The sequence below is a fragment of the Penicillium waksmanii genome (assembly GCF_028829765.1).
Source record: "Penicillium waksmanii strain IBT 27052 chromosome Unknown utg000002l:1.0-3326099.0:1.0-3328782.0, whole genome shotgun sequence".
Lineage (NCBI taxonomy): Eukaryota > Fungi > Ascomycota > Eurotiomycetes > Eurotiales > Aspergillaceae > Penicillium > Penicillium waksmanii.
The window spans coordinates 404,357-422,767 of record NW_026643249.1 but is presented as its reverse complement, the minus strand read 5'-3'; the positions used below and the strand labels follow the sequence as shown (position 1 = coordinate 422,767).

Sequence of the window (18,411 nt, the reverse complement as noted above, 5' to 3'; positions counted from 1 at the left end):
GGGCGGGAATGACCTCAGGCTCTTCATACTAGTAGACCTCGGGCGAAGATGTGTGGAGTCCTCCGATAGTCATCGAATTATGTAACGTTATGATCTTTCGGCTAAGTTGGGGGCCAATGGCACCATTCCAAGACATTATCCCGATTTTCATATTTTCTGAATAGATAGGTTGTTTTAGGTCTACTAATGATATACATTTTGGACGGTTCTTCTAAGTTCAGACAAACAAGATGGTATATGCATTATTGGCTACTTCGTATAATCACAAAAACTTTTTACAGCTTACTGGGCTTCCGCCTGCCTGGTCAGCTGCTCAATGTTGACCTTGGCACTTCCCAGGCCACCGTTAGCAGCAGGCGCATGAGGTGTCAGCTGCTCGAGAGCCTGGAGGTCCTCGTTGGTGAGAGTGTTCGAGCGAATGGGACGGAAGGGAGCCGGGGAACCGGAGGTAGAGGCGAGGAACTGCAAATCTTGGGTTAGTTTGGCGGTTCAGGTATGCTTCGGATTAATTGGTGATCTTACCGAGCTGGCGGCGCTGAGCAGCGCGATCAGAGAAGCCTGGACCACATCTTGGTGCAGACCCACACCCCAAACTTGCGCCTTGCTGCCGGAGGCAGTGCACTGGATATATGTGGCGGCCTTGGTCTCACGACCGGTACCGATAGAGTGCTCCTTGTAGTCAACGACATCAAGGTCAATGCCCAGAGTGGAAAGGGCGGCGGCAAGAGATGAGATAGCACCATTGGACACGCCGGTGATGGCATGTTGGACATTGTCGATTTCGATGATACCAGTGAAGCGACGCTTCAGGTTCTTGGTGTTCAGAGCCTTGCCGGGCTCAGGAGGAGCAGGGGACTGCGAGCGGTCGGTGGTAATGTTGTAGTCGATAAGATTGAAGCGAGGGTTGGACTTTAGGTGGTAAGCCTCCTCGAAGAGAGTGACAATCTCGGCGGGGCGCAGTTCCCGGTTGGCCTTCTCGGTTTCCGTTTGCACGATCTTGCTGAACTCGACCTGCAGCGCACGAGGGAGATCCAGCTCCAGACTGCGCAGAATAACCCAGGCCGCACCACCCTTTCCACTTTGGCTGTTGACACGGATAACACTCTCGTAGGTTCGTCCGATATCCTGGGGATCCAGAGGCAGGTATGGAATGACCCATTCGTCCTCGCCAGCTGCTGTGGCCTTTTCACGCAGAGTGAAGCCCTTCTTGATAGCATCTTGGTGACTACCAGAGAAGGCACTGGTGACCAGGGAACCGGCGTAGGGCCAGCGCTCGGGAACGGGGATCTTGGTGCACTCCTCAACAACCTTGATGACGGAGTTAATGTCTGAGTAGTCGACGTTTGGTGAGACACCTTGTGTGTATAGGTTCAGGGCAAGAATCATAAGATCGACATTTCCAGTGCGCTCTCCATCCCCGAGAACGGTTCCCTCAACACGCTGGGCACCAGCCATCTGAGCCAGCTCGGCGGCAGCCACGGCACATCCACGGTCATTGTGGGGGTGCAGAGAAACAACAAACTTCTCACGTTCGGTCATTTTGGTGCAGAAATATTCAATTTGGTCGGCATAGATGTTAGGAGTCGACATTTCAACTGTGGCGGGCAGGTTGAAGATGATTGGGTTCTCCACAGTCGGGCCCCATGCTTCCTTGACGGCCTCGCAAACCTGCACAGCAAACTCGGGCTCGGTATCAGAGAAGGTCTCGGGAGAGAACTCGAACTGCCATTCCGTGCCAGCCATTGAGGGATCATCCTTGGTGATTGAGCGAGCGAACCTGGCGCACTCGACAGCTCTTTTCAGACTCTCCTCCTTGTTCATGTTGAAGATAATACGGCGGAAGCATGGGCTAGTAGCCAGGTAAATGTGCAGAATAGCCTTCTTGGCACCTCGCAGGGACTCGACAGTGCGGCGAATGAGCTCCTCACGACAGGGAGCCAGGACTTGGAGCCAGACATCGTCAGGGGTCAGACCGGGCTCCTCAACCAGGCGACGGGTGAAGTCGAAGTCGACTTGGGAGGCGGAGGGAAATGAGACTTCGATCTCTTTATAGCCGATCTCCACGAGCATCTTGAAGAAGCGGAGCTTTTGTTCGCCGTCCTAATATACGCATTTCCGTTAGCACATGTTATAGATATCCGAGCCGATGAATCAAATCAAACAGCAAAGTTCGCAATTTCATACCATGGGATCGGGGAGACTTTGGTTGCCATCACGCAGATCGGTGGCCATCCATCGCGGGGCACGTTCGATGGTCTTGTTGGGCCATTGGCGGTTCGGCAGGTCCAGCGGCTTGAACGGCTTATATTTTGTAGAGGGATCTTTGAGCCTGGATAGAGAAAACAGCACGGTTAACTGGAAATTCTTGGTGGCAAGGCAATTGGAATTGGGTTGACCAACATTGGCATGGTGGCGGGTTGGCGGGGTACAGTGGGGGATAAGCGATAAAAGGAAGGTCAAGACCTTAAGTTGAGATAGAGTAAATTGGGACAGACGCAGGACTGCGCTGGTAGGATAGGTACGACTTGAGAGAATCCAAGAAGTAGGGAAATTGAATCCTTTTTAAAATCCAAGACCAATCAAACTAGGGGCATTTCTGACAGTCTGACTCAAAGGCGAATGACGAGTTTTAGTCCTTCTCGGCGCCGACAGCGGAGTCACGTGGGGTTGTCAAAAGTAGATCTGCAGGGCGCGCGAGTAACCAAAGATGGTTTAGTCTCACCTTTCATTTTAGCCAATGCGCTACTTTTCACGGATTGATACAGCTTTTTCGGTTTTTTGTGTTACCTTGAATTCATCTTACGACGTGGATGTACATACAAGAGTTAATGGTATCTGGCAGTCTGCAGGTAGTTTGCAGGCCCGACTTCGGAGTCCCTGGGGAAGAATGCCGAGGGTAACCGCGCGGAAGGGATATGTTATGGTGGATTGGGTGGATTACTATGGAGAACTAGTATACTAATGTAGACACATAAAAATAAGCATCTTTGGTTCTAATTTTTTACAATTACAATTGGATATAAATTTAGATATTAGTACAGGTCCCCCCTCCCCTCCTCACACAAAGTTCCTCTCAAGCTGCACCAACAGCGGATGCACCTCGTCCACTTGAAGTTTCACTGCTCGAGGATTCTGCAGCGCATTCTCTCCTAATTCACTGCGGATCACCGATTGGAATTGTTGTGCTTCCGGGTCGGTCTTGCTTTGCATCTGCCCCGTAACATCGACAGTGACACCCCCATCCGTGACATCACGGGGTCCCACAATGAAGATCATATTATACTTCATCTGCTTGGCTCGTTGGATCTTCTTCCCCAATGTCTGCGCACTGGTATCAACATCCACAAGGAATGTCGAATCAGCGGATGATAGTGGGCGTGGAAGTCCAGCTGTTCCATCGTTCTGGAGCACGCGGAATCCGGCGAACCTCGAAGCAGCCTCTTGCGCATGTTTCACGACAGCATCATCCTGGTTCACAGTCAGGATGATTCCTTGTCGGGGAGATAACCAGAATGGCCAGTGGCCACCATGATGCTCAATGAGCAATGCCAAGAACCGTTCGAGAGAGCCGAAGATCGCCCGGTGAACCAGCACGGGTGTCGCAATCCCCGGCGTGGCTGGATTGTAGTCTGCCTCGCCCTCGGCAACCTGGTATTCCAACTCAAACCGCTGCGGCAGGTTCATGTCCAGCTGGATCGTTGATAGTTGGTGATACTTTCCAGCCTGATCCTGGAGTTGGATGTCGATTTTGGGCCCGTAAAAAGCACCATCCCCCTCATTCAATGCCCATTCCCGCCCCGTGCTGTTCAATGCCTCGCGAAGCTGGTTTTCTGCGTTGTCCCACATCTCCAGAGTTCCAATGTAATCTGTCTCGGGTCGAGTGGATAGTACCAGTCGATACGGACCCAGTCCAAAGGTTGTCATGGCCATATCGACAAATCCCAATGCCGACGCGATCTCCGATTTAATCTGTTGTGGACGACAAAAGATATGGCCGTCATCTTGATGAAAGCGACGAACCCGAGTGAGTCCAGTCAGCGAGCCAGACACTTCGTTCCGGTGTAAAGGGCTGAAGTCCGCATAGCGAACGGGCAAGTCCCGATAGGAATGGTTCTGCGACTTAAATAGCAGACAGTGGCCGGGACAGTTCATCGGCTTCAGACCGTATGACTCGTCTTCGCCAATTTCGCCTTCTGTTTCACCGCTTGCCCCACGACCAGTCACCTCGTACATATCGTCCTTGTAGTTTTGCCAGTGTCCGGAGATCTCCCATAAAGAACGTTTGTAGATAGTCGGGGTGAGGACTTCGCGGAAGCCATACTGCATGTATTGGGCGCGGAGGAAAGAGATGAGCTTGTTGATAACGTGGGTTCCATTCGGAAGGAAGAGAGGTGATCCGGGACTGTAAATGGACGAGGTGAACAGCTCCTGGCTTGTGCCTAGAGTTCGGTGGTCGTGGGCTGGGAGAGCAGCTTCGGGTTTACCATTGGCGGCATCAGCGCATGAACAACGCCGAATGGCCGTTGTAGACAGCCATTGTGATCGGACAGCGACAGTGACAGGCCTTTGCAAGCGACTATAGACGAGTGGTCTGGCGCAAAGCTGCGGTCGAAACCGCGTGACCAGGCGCATTGTTTGATGGCGGATGACCGGAGGAGCTGCTGCTTTTGCTCTTCCTGTTGTTGCTGCCCATTTTTGCCGATCGACCTCCACCTTCCGCCCTTCGCTCCTCCACCGCTTTGCATCAATGCTAAGCGCCGGTGTTGCACATGTATACCACCCCTCTTTTCGATCGCATCGAGTCCTGGTGATTTCGTGCTGCATACCGACTTATTTTTTTGAGTGTCTATTGCTTATTGTTTACGAGTTACGACATTACGAGGAGTTGGACCGCTTTTTTCTTCAAACGGATATGCTATCGACGTCATGTCAACAAAACCACCGCGTACCCCAGATCGCTCGGCCCTGGGTGAATCCTGGGTGATGGCATCGACTGCCTCCATCAGGGAAGGAGATGTACTTGAAAATGTGCAGGAGAAACAGGCAGATCACGATAGACTAGAGCTAGCCAGCCCGACTCCGACACCGAGATCTGTACGAAATAGCAACAGCGGGACATCCAACGAGGAACAACACAAGGAATCGAAACAGAAGCAGAAACCAAACGATAAACTATCGCAGTCTTCCGAATCACTTGTGTCCTCGTCCTCGTCATGGATCAGCACGTCGGGCCCAGAGCTTATCATGCCTTCCATCTACGAAGCACCCATCTCCGAGGCATCATGGGTGGCCCCAAATATGCGATCGGCCACTGCCACTGCAGCTAAACAAGCTGTTGACAAAGGCACAGGCATGCGGAAGCGGCGCAAGATCACGGAAACCCCCGAATCTACCAGAAGTCCCGATGCAGGCTCATCTACTTCAGAAGCAGAACAAAACACCAAGCAAGGACCTCTATCAAGGTTCATCGACTCCCTCAGCCAACGAACCACCCTCCGCAACATCATCAACGCCTTCCTCCTCGCCGCCATATTTCACATTCTATTTCTCCCCCGAAATCATCCACTCAATGCAAGAACTATGCAGCATCCCCGGCATCAAAAGCCTGTACCCTTCCAGCTGCGTCCAACTTGACCCCAGACATCCCTCCCTCAACCCCACCACCAACAATAACAACAACAAACCCATCACACCAGAAGAAACAATCTTCGCCGCCCAAACCCACCTAGAATCAATCTTCACCAGCTCCCTCGCAACCCTTCTCCCACTCGCGCCCATCCTCAAAGAAAGCGAATCAAAACTCCAATCCCTCCAATCAACCTTACAAACCACCTTCCCCTCCGCCCGACACGCCCTCGCCCTCGAATTCCAAGGAGGCAACTCGGCCCTCCGCACCGCAGTGTGGGAATTCGACTCGCTCCGCGCAGATCTCCGCTCGGCAATCGATTCCCTCCTCGCCTCACCCCCGACAAAGGAGTCGACGGGCACTTCCATCGCCCGCGATACCAGGCTCGCGGCGCAGCTCCGTCGTCGCGCGGAGTATCTTGATCGATTGCGTTCGCAGATCCACGGCAAAACCGAAGGGTTGGCTACGCGGTTTGGTACCCTAGATGACCATCTCACGGCGGTTGATGGGATTATCTCGCGCGAGACGAGGAGGGCTTCGTTGGACTCGCTTGTTGGGGGTGGGACTGGAGGTGATGGGCTGGGTGGATTTCAGTCTGTTTTGCACTCGTTATCGAGGTACACGTTTGGGACGAAGCTGTTTGGGGGATCGGGGTCGGGATCGACGGGTTCAGAAGCATCAGCATCAGAAGCAACAGCTGGCGAAGCGGGGGAGGAGGAAGGGGAAGATATGCCTGGGCCTGCTACGACCTTGGCGATGATGAGATTAGCGGCGACACATCATGTCCCTGTTGCTGATTCGGTGGAGAAATTATCACGACAGCTAAGGGACTTGCAACGTGCGAGAGGGTCCACCTGGGTCCATTATGATTGACACTAAGTGATCGGCGATGATTACGCATGATGTTTTGCCACCGAATTCGAGAGATCGACAGTGGCCAGAACAAAGGACAGGGATCTCGATCTGAACCAGGGTCGAAACCCCTGAGGTGAGATGTGTAGTACTGAGTACGGGGTAAGGTAGGGATTGTTTCTCAGGGGGTGGCGGGCTGTACTTTGTACATAAAGTACATAACACTGTTCCTCCTTACGGAGTACAGTGAACTGTTACACTTGTACAGCTTGTGCAATGGCGAGACAGAAGTACTTAAAGCTGCATCTCTGACGATCTTGAGTCAACAGGGATTGAATCATAATTCAATGAGGCCCAAACGGGACCGACTGATCTAACGTACAAACAGAATGAATAACTACAATTCAAGTTCACTATGAAGGACATACAGTATGTAATGTATCCCTCCGAGTCGGTAATAGAATTTATTCATACTCGCTGAGCCAGCAAAAGATCTCGTGATCCATCTGCTTCTAACTAAGTGATCACCTTATAAACAGCTCACTGCCCAGGTGTTCCTATCTGCTAGCTCAATCCCCTTTTGATGTGACAAAATATCATGCCCAAGCGCACAGAAGAATGCTAGTATTCCCTTTTTTGTCTTTTTTATCTTAGAACCCCCACCAGACTAAAGAATGAATAACTACAATTCGATTTCACTATAGAGGAGATACAGTCTACAGTATGCAAATCGAATTGATACTCGCCAAGCCGGCGAAATATCTCATCCGTATACTTCCAACTAAGCGATGCGTGCAAACCTTACAAAAGCTCATAAACACACCATTCCCACGGCTCAATGACACGCCAACTCCCTGCCCAGACACAGACAACAAGAAGAGTTGTCTAGAACCCGAGAATGGTAAGTTCCACGTTTTCTCTTTTCGGTTCTATTCTTTTCTTAGAACCCACCAACCGGGCCACACCTCCGGCTCTCAACCACGGAACACAGCTACATGTATCCACCCCAGCCAATGGCACTACAAAAAGAATGAAATCCAAGAATATTGTATAAGTTGGGTCGGCCGAAATATCCACTTGAATTAATTGATTTCATCCGGTTTTCTTTCCAACGGTTTCCATGAATTTGTTGGAATACATGGTAGTAGGAGGGCCAGCTAGGTGTGGAGAATGCGCAGAGTCCATGGTTGAGTTCAAATTACTTATGGAGAACTCCGTAGAAAGAGAAATTGTAACGGAATCAGGCTACAGAATTCGAATTTTAATTCCATTTGGATGGATTATCAAAGTCAAAAAAATAGCTCGATTCTTAACTGCTGATTATCATCCAAAAATTGGGATTCTGAATCGGTGAAGGAAGTCAACTGGTCTACAGTGACGAACTATAGCTACAACATAAATACATACTGTACTAGTACGGTATCAATGATTACATATGGGACATGCATGTACATGCAAATAGAATGTACACTAAGTGCTTGCTGCTTTAACTTCGCTATCACACGATTATGCACATGCTGTAACCCGTACTCCGTTTCCTAATATGCTTTGTACTCGTCAAATTGCTTTTTCGGCTTTGTTTACCGAGCCGTGCAGCGTATTGCAGATACGGGGTTGGATTGGGCGATTTGCATAACATAGGTACATATGGGGCATCTGATGCGGCTGAGTGAGATCCTTGCGTCAGACATACTAAATGATGCAGCCAGTCTGCGGTGGTCGGCTGACTGAATGCTTACTGCCTGCTGCTTACTGCTTACTTTGTGCACAATAGTCTGATGTCTACTGTCCACTGTGCACGGCTGATTGTTTGTCCATAGGGTCCCGAGAGGAATCAATTAGATAATCTAGTTGTAGGTACATAGATACATGGTAAAATCACTCGGCGCCAATACCGCTCTTCGCAAGGCTAAAGCAAAAAGACATCAAGGCATAACCGAAGAAAGATACATCACAGAAAGAAAAAAGAAAGCGCCATCCCTCATATCCAAGCTCGGTTCCAGCCCAGCGTGCTTTATCCGTGAGACGTGATTAATATTTGCGTTGCGTTGAGTAGCGTGAAGCTGTTTACAGCTGGATAAAAGCAGAGAGCAGGGCCAAGAGGCCGAGGGGACCCATGCTGGCAGCCACGTTGGAGGCAGCGTTGAAGGTCGAGGTGGGGGTGGTAGCGCTGCCAGTGGCGGAGCCAGAACCCGAGCCAGAGCCGGAGCCGGAACCAGAGCCAGAGCTGGAACCAGAGCCGGAGCCGGAGCCGGCAGTGCTGCTAGCACCGCTGGAGCTGGAGCCAGCGCCCGAGCTGCCAGCAGCGGAAGAGCTACCAGCAGAGGAAGAGCCGGCGGCATTGGAGGAGCTGGCGGTGGTAGATTTAGCGGTGGTAGTGGTAGAGTCAGCCGAGGAGGACTTGGTGGCAGTGGTCAGGGTAGTGGCAGTGGTGGTCGCATCGCTGGCGGTGGTGGTCGCATCGCTAGTGGCGGCGGTGGTAGCCTCCGAGGTGCTGGAGGAAGAGGTGGTGGTAGTGTCACGGGTCTGAGAGCCCGAAACAGCACCGCCCTCCTTGATGGAGTCGGATGAGCCAGAGTTGTCGGTGTATGTGTACGACTTGGCGGGGTTGGCGTTGTGAACCTTGACATCCTTGATGTACATGGAGAAGGGAGCAGCAGAGTAGTCGGTCTTACCACCGGCCCACTCAATGGTGCCCTCTCCGTTGTTAGGGTCACCACCAGCCCAGACACCGATGCGGATGTTCATGGGGGTCTGGGGGAAGCGAGCACCGCCCTGAGCATCGTTGTAGTTCAAGGTACGGACGGAAGCACCATCAATGTACCAGGTGATGTGGTCCTTCTGCCAGTCCACCTTGTAGGTGTGGAATTCACCCTGAGGGTTGGACACAGCGGGCCAGGTATCACGGTCATAGCTCGAGGTATCCCCCTTGCCGAAGTAGTTGGTTTCAATAGCGCCGGCATTGCCGCCAAGAGCCTCCTATAGAAGATGTTAGATCGGGTCAATTGAGTTATGGGAGATGTATCTGCTGAACTTACCCAGTCGACCTCATCAAGAGTATCGGACTCCAGGACAATGGAACTAACAATTCCTGTGCCGGGGGCGGCCTTCATGGTGACCTCAACGGTACCGTAGAAGAAGTAGAAGTCGGACTGGATAGTGGGCGCATCGCCCTGCTTGTTGATAGTGAACTCAGCACCATCGGAGCCGGTGTTGACCTTGCCGGCAGTGGTGGTCCACTTGTCGAGAGAGCCCTTGGTGAAGTCAAAGTCGGCATCAGCCTGGGCCAAACCAGGATTGGCAGGGCAGGTCTTCTTGAGAGGGTTGCAATTGGAGTAGGTCTGCGCAGAAGCCAGGGGAGCGGCTGCGGCGAGAGCCACAGCGGCGTACTTGAAGATGGAAGGCATAGCGACAGTGTGCAGTGAAGCAGTGAACAGTAAGCGAGGGTGTAAAGAGCAGACCGAACGAGTGCGAATGCCGATGCAGATGCGAGAGAGGAATGAGGAGGAAGAAGGTGGAGGGTGGAGGGGGGGAGGTTGGGGTTAATAAAGAAATGCAGGAAGTGAGAGCCGCGGATATGGGAAGGTGCTGTTCAGCCTTCAGTTGAGCAGTCTGTAGTGTCTCCGTATTCACTTTTTGGACCAAGTGGAGCAATATTGGTAGTCCCAGCCACCGAAGTGAATCATTGATTGGTGCTCGGCGAGGGAGCACCCACTCAGAGATCAAGAGGAATCAAGTGGAGGCGTGGATGCAGTGGATGCAAAGGACGCAGTGGAGCCGCCTGATGAGCTGCTGGGGTAACCCTGACTGGACAAAGGCTGCTGCTAGTGAGACACGGATGATTCTGTACCTGGGGGCCTTGTGGCAGTGGCAGTGGCACGCACACTAGCAGAGCCATACCTTAGATAGTCCATTTATAGCTACGAGGATACGGTTTTCTCCGTATTCTTTGTCTGGATACTCGGATACTCTGGATACCACCGCATTTAGTATATCCAGAGCATACTGTACAGAGTACTCCGTCCTCTCTCTCTGTATACTCGTAATCTCCCTCTCCCTCCTCTCCTGAAACCACCCGATCGACTGCCCAGTGATCATCCCGGCCGATCCTGTCACAGAAATACTCTTTGACCGGAGTCACCCACGACCCGACTCTCCCGTGGGGCGCAACACGGCCCATCGTTCGCCAATGCAAGCGAGAGGCCACTAGTCGAGGATCCACTCGGCCTCCACGGGGGCAGGTCCGATCTAATCCTGTGACAGTCACTGCGCGATCGTGACATTGGCGGTGGAGGAGGATGTACATCCCTGCGAAGTTTGTATAGGACATTACGCACCACCCACATCAACCTGCGTAGTCTACAGTATACTCGTACTTACTCGTACCCACATAATGAACACGAACAACAGTCCCTGAAAATCCTGAAAATCAAATCACATCAAATTCAAATCAAATGAAATCATGGTTTGCCTTCGTATGTGCCTCGCTTCTAATTGCCTCCTCTCTCGGCCCGAGCTAAATTAAGTCCAAGAGTGCCTGAGCACCACCATGTAACCCAGACATGTCTAACTCGGTCTAACTTTGTCTCTGTCTAACTCAGGAACCAGGAACAGGTGTATCATACCCCTCTACACACAGCCAATAGATTATGCATACCCCGTACTATCCCCAGTATCTGAGATTTGCCAAGGGTCATGTAGTACTCCGTACTCCGTACACCGTACTTTGTCATTTGATTTATATTAATTGAGCCCCTTGCGGGCCGCATTGGGCATCCTTTGACGCAGGAACTGAATGGACACATCCAGTAATACAGTACACAGTCTCCCAGGGTGCTTATGGGTCCGGGGCAGGGGGCGCTTGAGACTGGGGCGGGGGGGGTTGGGGCGGGTTGGGCCCGTCAAGGATGAAATCCTTGATCCAAGGTTATTCTAACAGAGTCGGAGTCTACGAGAACGGAGTAACTACGGATATGGAGTGCCAGTTACTTTGACTCACTCCCACGGATACTCCGAAAAATATTGGTGTCAGGTGCCGTAGATATCCTATTTTTGCTCGGGCTAACCCCCCTCGGGCTAAGACCTGAGTAAGACATGCTCAACTCCGCCCGGTCCTATCGAAATCCTCCGGTCGCACTCACACTCGCACTCGCACTCCCACCTAAGCGCTAAATCACCACCTCCACAGGCCCATTCAACTCAATCGTGACCTTCTTGGTCACACTCCCCTTCTCTTCATCAAACTGCACTGCCCCGTCCGTCTGATTCGTGCCGGCACTGCGCTTCGACAGACCCTTCTGCCCCAGCACCGTAACAGACTCAATCACAACCCCAGCCTGATACCCAAACTGACCCCGAATACTTAACTTGTCCTTGACAAACTCAAACTGCACCAGCGAGGTACTCCCCGGCACCAGAGTCTCCCCATCATCAAGATACAACTCGCCGCGTGCATACCCGCTCGCATTCGGCGCAACGAGGATCTCAAACCCACGACGCCGCAACTCTGTCGTGGTCATGGCACTCTTACTCCGCAACGGAATAATACTGCCCCCGCGGATGTGGATCGGGATATCCGTGATCGAAACAGACTCTAGCTTAACCTTCTCTTCATTCCCTTGCACAATCTTCCCCGTAAACCAGTCATAGAACCGATCATCTGGGAAATATGCCTCGACACTCGTACTCCCCGCCTCAACAACCGGCGAAACAAGAATCGCATCACCATAAAAGAACTGCAATTCATTCCCGAACGTCTTCGTATCTCCGGGATACAAATAAAACAACGGCTGAAGAAACGGCTCACCAGTCTCACTCTGTCGATGAAAAGCCGTATAAAGATAATCCAGCAATCGATACCGAATATCAATAATCTTCCTCGCCGCCTCAGCCACAACAGCCCACCGATAAAACTCCTGCGGAATCGAATCAATGCTATTATGATTGCGGAAAAAAGGGTAAAATCCTCCTAGCATTGCCCACCGCGCGCAGAGCTCTTCGGTCGTATTCCCGCCGAAACCGCAGACATCTGAGCCGACCATTGGTATCTGGAAAATCGAGGCAAAGGCTAGCATTTGCGCGATTGATCGTCGGTATTTGTCCCACTGGCTTAGATTATCGCCTAGCCAGTGTCCGACGTATGCGCCGGCGCCGGCGAATGTGCTGCGCGTTATTACTAGGGGTCGTTTGAATGGGCGACGGTCTTCCATTGCTTCGCGTGAGGCGGAACTCATCACTGGACGACTTTGTTAGCTATGCGTGCATGTGATAGACTTGGCCTGTTGTAAAAGAGGTGGACGTACTCGTTCCGTAAAGATTGTGAGTATCATACTCTGCGTAGCCGTGGTTGCCCGCGTGCACGAGATCGGTATCAATAGTCTTGTTACTGATTGAGCCGGCTCCATTGGCAATCTTGTATGGAGGGTCGATGAGGTTTCGACCGGGCAAACCAACCTTGCTGCCCTTGGAACTATCGCGTCGCTTGTCGATTCGCTTGGACGTCTTGGGCGGCTGGAAGTCTTCTGGGAAGCCGGGGATAGGACGTGGCGGCGAACGCACGGCTGGGGGTGCCGGGGGCAGATTGTTATCTTTGGCATACTGCTCTGGGTCGTTGCAGGGCCATGGACAAAAGTTTGAGGCTTCGTTCATGTCGATCCATAGTCCGTCAATGTCGATACCGTCTTGTTCGCTGAAGAAGCGGCGGAATTCGCCGTTCCAGAAGCCCGATATGCCTGGGCTGAACCAGTCGGGATAGACTGTGAGACCGGGCCAGACGGCGCCTGTATCCGAGTGTCAATTAGGGATATTGATATTGGTTGATATTGGCTGCATCAATGCACTTACCGTTGTATAGTTCGCCATCGCGTTCAAGGAAAGCCTCTGCTTGCACTCCTCGCTCAAAGGCCTCATTCTCTGCAAGAAATTAGGGATATGCTTTATCATGATATACCAGAAACGGTGGTCCAAACTTGAATACATACCACTATCACTGATAGCAGGGTCCACCATCATGACATAGTGCTGATGGTGCTGATGGAGATGATGCACCAACTCCCGCACCTTACCCAGCGGGAACCGCTCAGGGTCCAAAGTGAAAATACGACGGCCATCCATATAGTCGATGTCCGTCCACATGGTCTCGAGAGGGATATGAGCATGGCTGTAGTTGTAAACAGCCTCGGCGACTTCGTAGATATCTTGGTATCCGTATCGGCAGTTGTGGAACTAAAACAGAGGGTCAGTATATAATAAAATTAACACTCAAAAGCACCCATCAATTTCGTGGAGCTACATACACCAAAGGACCAGTAGCTCTGCATCGCAGGCAGTCCCACAACCCCCGCATATTGCTTGCTAACCTCCTTCGGTGTGGGGCCAGCCATGAAGTAAAAGTCAAACACACCACCCAGCGTGTTGTACTCCAGATACTGGCGTCCGTCATCCGTCTGGTCGATCTTGATATCCATTCCGTTGGAATTCAAGAAGAAGACGCCATGAGTCCCTGAGTCGCCACGGTGATCCACGTAGACCGGGTGGTTTCCGTACAGATTCTCGAACTCTGGAAGTCCATACGAATCTCGACTCCACAGTGTGCGCGTGTAGTCCTTTGTCGGTAACTGGAGTGAGTCAATGTGTTCTCCGAGACCGTATAGGTGCGGGTTCTCGGGTAGCCAAGTGCGTAGCTTCAGGTACTGAGACTGGAAGATAATGTTTGTATCCGAAGTATCGAAGAGGACATCGTCGCCACGTAGCACTCTGAACGAGAATGGTTCAAGTTCGAAGTCAAATCGAAGGTTGGAAGTTTCATGCTGATTGTCGTGACGGTGTGGTGGGCGAAGAATCATGTTCTGGGGCACTTGGTAGACTTCCTCGTCCGCGTCGTAGATCATAACATGGAGCCGGTCGTCTAGAATACATCAATTAAGCTGAGTTCACACTGAATATTTGTGCAATGTACTGACCTGTTTGGTACTCCACCAGAAGCTTGAGGTTTTCCAGGTCGGTGCCGTACGAGTCGCAATGATCCCCGGCCAGGGTGAGGTCAGCTTCCAGGGTAGAACTTCCACGCTGGTTCACATTGGTAGCCGTGTAGCCAGGACAGTCCTCATTCGAAGATCGAGGTTGCAGTGCAACCACAGCTCCCACGAGGGAAGCCAGAAAGAGCACACCACCCCGCATGTTGTGAAGTCAACTGGGAGCACAACAGGTAGGAAGCGTGGGAGGAAACAAAGGGATTGAGAAGATGGGTGGTGCAGCTTTATGTATGAATCCGAGTTGGCCTGAATATAAATTGGTGCAACTTGAGTGGGGAAGCAGAGTGGAGGACAGGGGGGGGAGAGGAGAGGATAATGACCGATGAGTCTGTCGTTGGTGAGAGGTGCCTGGGATATGCCGGTATATGCCCAGGTAGGTAGGGTAACTATTAGTAGTATACTTACTATCATCTACTATAAACAAACACTTGGGTGATCTGATCTGCAGGATACATGCATAACTTGGCTAGATTTAGTATGATACAGTATACAGATTGATATCCCATAGGTAGCTATAGTACTTGCTACAGTATTTACTGTTACAGTACTAGCATACATTACTATTACTCTACTACCATCACTAAAATGCCCTACTTCCAACTGCCCGTTTAGGCAGGCACGTGGACTGTGAACCCTTGCCCTTCTCCTTCTCCTTCACCCCCAAAGCCTTTCTTCCTTTTCTCTCTCTCTTCCCACTTACACCTGCTTCTCGCAATTATGCCGAATCTCTCCCTTTGTCATTCTCATCCTTCCCACCCCCGCGAGAACAATCGGGTCCACATGATGGTTCAACACTGCTCATAAAATAGGCGAATATTTCATTTTCGATAACGGCGATCCCGACGCCACGGAACAAAATATTTCCTCAGTTTCATACCACTTGTTTATGATAGTATACCAAAGAGTGATCGCGGACTTCGGGACCTGGTGGTTGACGCCGCTGACGCTCATCTTGAGAACATTACGACCAAACAGGCCTTCCAAGAGGTTGATACCATCGAGTTTACCAAGGATTCACTCTCAAAGATTGGGGAAAAAATTCCGCGGAGCGTGCGTGGGCTGTGGTGCGCCGCTTATACCAGAGAATGTCGGTATGAGCCCTCAAAACCGCGCAGGGGTGAACCGATATCTTCGCACCGACGGTGTCGACTCAACCTCTACACACAGCAGAAAATGCCCGACCTACCGCTTTATCTCCTCGAACTTGAGGGGAAAGACCTATTCCGGAGATTCCCTTGGAATATTTGCTGGATGTACTTGTTGACCGCGGCGAAGGATGGGATGGAGCGGCGTCAATTGCTGAACTTACGATGGTGATGCGTATGAGTCAGAGAGCTCCTCCCGCTTATTATATTCATATTCTTTTTGCTGTACTCACGGTTTCTGCTATTGCCGATGCTACTATTGAGTCTGTGTGTACCCAACCCCTTTCTCTAGGCATTGGAAATCATTTGAGGGTGAATCTGGCTTTTTTGAAGCTGAACGATGGAGGTTTGGGACCGGGCCGCCAGGGACTTCTAAGCGTATCCCAACAACAGTGGAATATTCCAATCAAATTTCAGAAATATTACCTTTAATATATTTGCATTTGGTAGATATTCTTTTGTGAGAAGTTGGGATTTTTATTGAGGCCAGAATCGTTAAAACTTGCAAGTCAGATTTCCCGACGGGTTGGTTGATATCAGGTGACCGACGAGCGTGTGCACTTTTCTCCTCTCTATTCTGTAGCTTTGTTCCCTTTGTCTTTTTATTCTAGTGGCTTGGCCTTGCTTTTTCAATATTTAACTGGTTTTCGTGAAGGCGGAAATGACAACAACAATAATTGTATGCTGTAGCTTTGACGACGCGGACGACGCGGGTCCTCGCGCCACAAGGTCCTTGCTATACCTAGTATATAACCTGGAGCGCTGTGGAGTACCTACATGCACATTGAATTTACTTTTCGCTGGCTGCCATCTTATCTTGGAAACAAAGGAAATTCATTTCATGCTCTATAACCCAAGCATCTCTAAACATCAATCATAAATCAACAGCCCCGACACCAGGTATATAACAAAAAGTCATGCTTAGATCTTCTGACCAGCGGAAGCAGCCTTGACATCCTCCTCCGAGCTCATAATCTGCACCTTAATCGCACCAGTCTTGGGATTCGCCGCCGTCTCAAACGCCTTCAGCGCATCCTCCAATGCGAAGCGGTGGGTAACCAGGCTGCGCAGATCAATCACACCGTTTTGCACCAGGCGAATGGCGCGAGGCCAGGTGTTAGAGTAGCGGTACTGGTACTGAAGGTCGATTTCCTGGGTACTCAAACGCATGAATGGAATGTTCATCTCGTTCTTGCCCACGCCGATGATAAACACCTTGCCGCCGAACTTCATGCTCCAGATGGCGGAGTTGACACTGCTCTCCACACCGGTGCACTCCAGGCACAGCTTAGGTCGCAGAGCACCCAGCTCGGAGCCCTTGCCATCGTTGAAGACATTGATAATTCCGGCAGCTTGTTGCTCGGCAGACAGACCGGGTTGCACCTTGTAGGTACGAACCTCAGGCGCAATGGTCTTGGCGAAGGCCAGACGGCCCTCGTCGATATCGGTGATGACGATGGGGCATGCACCAGCGGCGCGAGCGCTAAGCAAGCTAATCAGACCGATGGGACCGGCACCGGTGATGAGGAGGGGGTCGCCGAGGCGCAGCCCGCTGCGCTCGACGGCCGCCAGAGTCACACTGAGGGGCTCCAGAAGGGCACCGTCCTCGTAGCTCATCTCGCCGATCTTGTGGCACCAAATGGAGGGGTGGTTGACGTATCGGCGGAGCAGGCCGTCGACGGGAGGGGTGGAGAGGAAGGCGACATTCTCGCAGCCGTTGTAGCGGCCAGTCAGGCAGGGCTCGCAGGCGTTACAGATAACATTGGGTTCGATGGCGACACGGTCGCCGAGCTTGAGGTGGGTGACATCGGGGGCGACCGCGACAATTTGACCGGCAGATTCGTGACCGAGGACGTGGTCGCCAGTAACGACCATGGGGCCAATGCAACCAGCGTGCCAGAAGTGGACGTCGGAGCTGTTGTTGCGGTTAGGACATGCAATGACATGCAATCAATGTTTAGAAATGGTATGTTCATGACTTACCCGCAAATACCAGTGCTGCGCACCTCGACTGTGACCTCGCCGGGCTTCAGACCCTTGCCAGCCTGCACATCCTCGACCTTGGGGGTAGTCTCGGCGATCCAGAGGTCGTGGTTGGGGTTGGTGTAAACACCAATGTTAGTCTTGGTCACGGTGGTTGCGGAAGACATGGTGAGCTGGATGATATGAAAGGGTTAGGGGAGATGAGAGGAAACACGAGAGCAGCAGCAAGGGCCCTTTAATACTGTCCAAATTCTGCAACAGTGCGGGTGGCAGCAATGCGACCCCCATGTCATTCCCCCCCCCCCCCATACATGACCAGAGATGGAGTAAAAAAGTGGAGTGGAGGGGCATTCGATTTAACCGCGCGGGGCCAACTTTCCTTGGGGCAGTCTAACCGGGCAGCCTCCTCCGCTGGGCCTGTGGCGATCGGTTAATTGTGTTCAGTACGGGGTAGTACAGTTGTGCAGAATATCTAGGCACTCATATCTCTCAATTTCTATATTCTATATCGATGTATTCCTAAATGTATGTCTGTTCTTTATCATATCTATACTATATACTATAGAGTATACACTATACTACTGTACTATCGCCAAAAAGGTAATTCTCCGGTGGCGGCCCATCCTGTTGTCCGGTTGATGGACAAACCCTCACAAACTCCGCTTGGGTGTCGCCCCTGGTTTGTTCTGTTTGCAGAGGGCGACTCCCCTCCGCGTCTTTTATCCAGAGTGGGACCAGCCATGCAGCCATGTAGCACCCCGGAGAAGATCCG

General features: G+C 51.6%; 7 protein-coding genes across 7 annotated transcripts; 2 read left to right on the top strand and 5 right to left on the bottom strand.

Moving 5' to 3' along the window:
• Window positions 1-282: 282 nt before the first annotated feature.
• Window positions 283-2,408, bottom strand: N7481_001827 (2-isopropylmalate synthase; the record flags this gene model as incomplete). Its single annotated transcript, XM_057261046.1, has 4 exons — window positions 283-462; window positions 523-2,100; window positions 2,185-2,329; window positions 2,401-2,408. The coding sequence occupies 4 exons, from the start codon at window positions 2,406-2,408 to the stop codon at window positions 283-285; spliced, it is 1,911 nt and encodes a 636-aa protein (XP_057125978.1).
• Window positions 2,409-3,057: 649 nt separating this feature from the next.
• N7481_001826 (threonine--tRNA ligase MST1) lies at window positions 3,058-4,632 on the bottom strand (the record flags this gene model as incomplete). The annotated part of the gene is made up of 1 exon (XM_057261045.1): window positions 3,058-4,632. The coding sequence occupies one exon, from the start codon at window positions 4,630-4,632 to the stop codon at window positions 3,058-3,060; it is 1,575 nt and encodes a 524-aa protein (XP_057125977.1).
• Window positions 4,633-4,926: 294 nt separating this feature from the next.
• N7481_001825 (uncharacterized protein) lies at window positions 4,927-6,499 on the top strand (the record flags this gene model as incomplete). The annotated part of the gene is made up of 2 exons (XM_057261044.1): window positions 4,927-5,334; window positions 5,411-6,499. 2 exons carry the CDS (start codon window positions 4,927-4,929, stop codon window positions 6,497-6,499), a joined length of 1,497 nt encoding a protein of 498 aa, XP_057125976.1.
• Window positions 6,500-6,893: 394 nt separating this feature from the next.
• On the top strand, window positions 6,894-7,532 carry N7481_001824 (uncharacterized protein; the record flags this gene model as incomplete). The annotated part of the gene is made up of 3 exons (XM_057261043.1): window positions 6,894-6,907; window positions 7,183-7,379; window positions 7,423-7,532. 3 exons carry the CDS (start codon window positions 6,894-6,896, stop codon window positions 7,530-7,532), a joined length of 321 nt encoding a protein of 106 aa, XP_057125975.1.
• A 1,013-nt stretch (window positions 7,533-8,545) lies between these two features.
• On the bottom strand, window positions 8,546-9,885 carry N7481_001823 (glycoside hydrolase family 16 protein; the record flags this gene model as incomplete). Its single annotated transcript, XM_057261042.1, has 2 exons — window positions 8,546-9,457; window positions 9,517-9,885. 2 exons carry the CDS (start codon window positions 9,883-9,885, stop codon window positions 8,546-8,548), a joined length of 1,281 nt encoding a protein of 426 aa, XP_057125974.1.
• A 1,761-nt stretch (window positions 9,886-11,646) lies between these two features.
• agdC (putative alpha-glucosidase) lies at window positions 11,647-14,656 on the bottom strand (the record flags this gene model as incomplete). The annotated part of the gene is made up of 6 exons (XM_057261041.1): window positions 11,647-12,713; window positions 12,781-13,257; window positions 13,322-13,390; window positions 13,459-13,702; window positions 13,774-14,384; window positions 14,440-14,656. 6 exons carry the CDS (start codon window positions 14,654-14,656, stop codon window positions 11,647-11,649), a joined length of 2,685 nt encoding a protein of 894 aa, XP_057125973.1.
• A 1,921-nt stretch (window positions 14,657-16,577) lies between these two features.
• N7481_001821 (NAD(P)-dependent alcohol dehydrogenase) lies at window positions 16,578-17,806 on the bottom strand (the record flags this gene model as incomplete). Its single annotated transcript, XM_057261040.1, has 2 exons — window positions 16,578-17,571; window positions 17,640-17,806. The coding sequence occupies 2 exons, from the start codon at window positions 17,804-17,806 to the stop codon at window positions 16,578-16,580; spliced, it is 1,161 nt and encodes a 386-aa protein (XP_057125972.1).
• Between the last annotated feature and the right edge of the window lie 605 nt (window positions 17,807-18,411).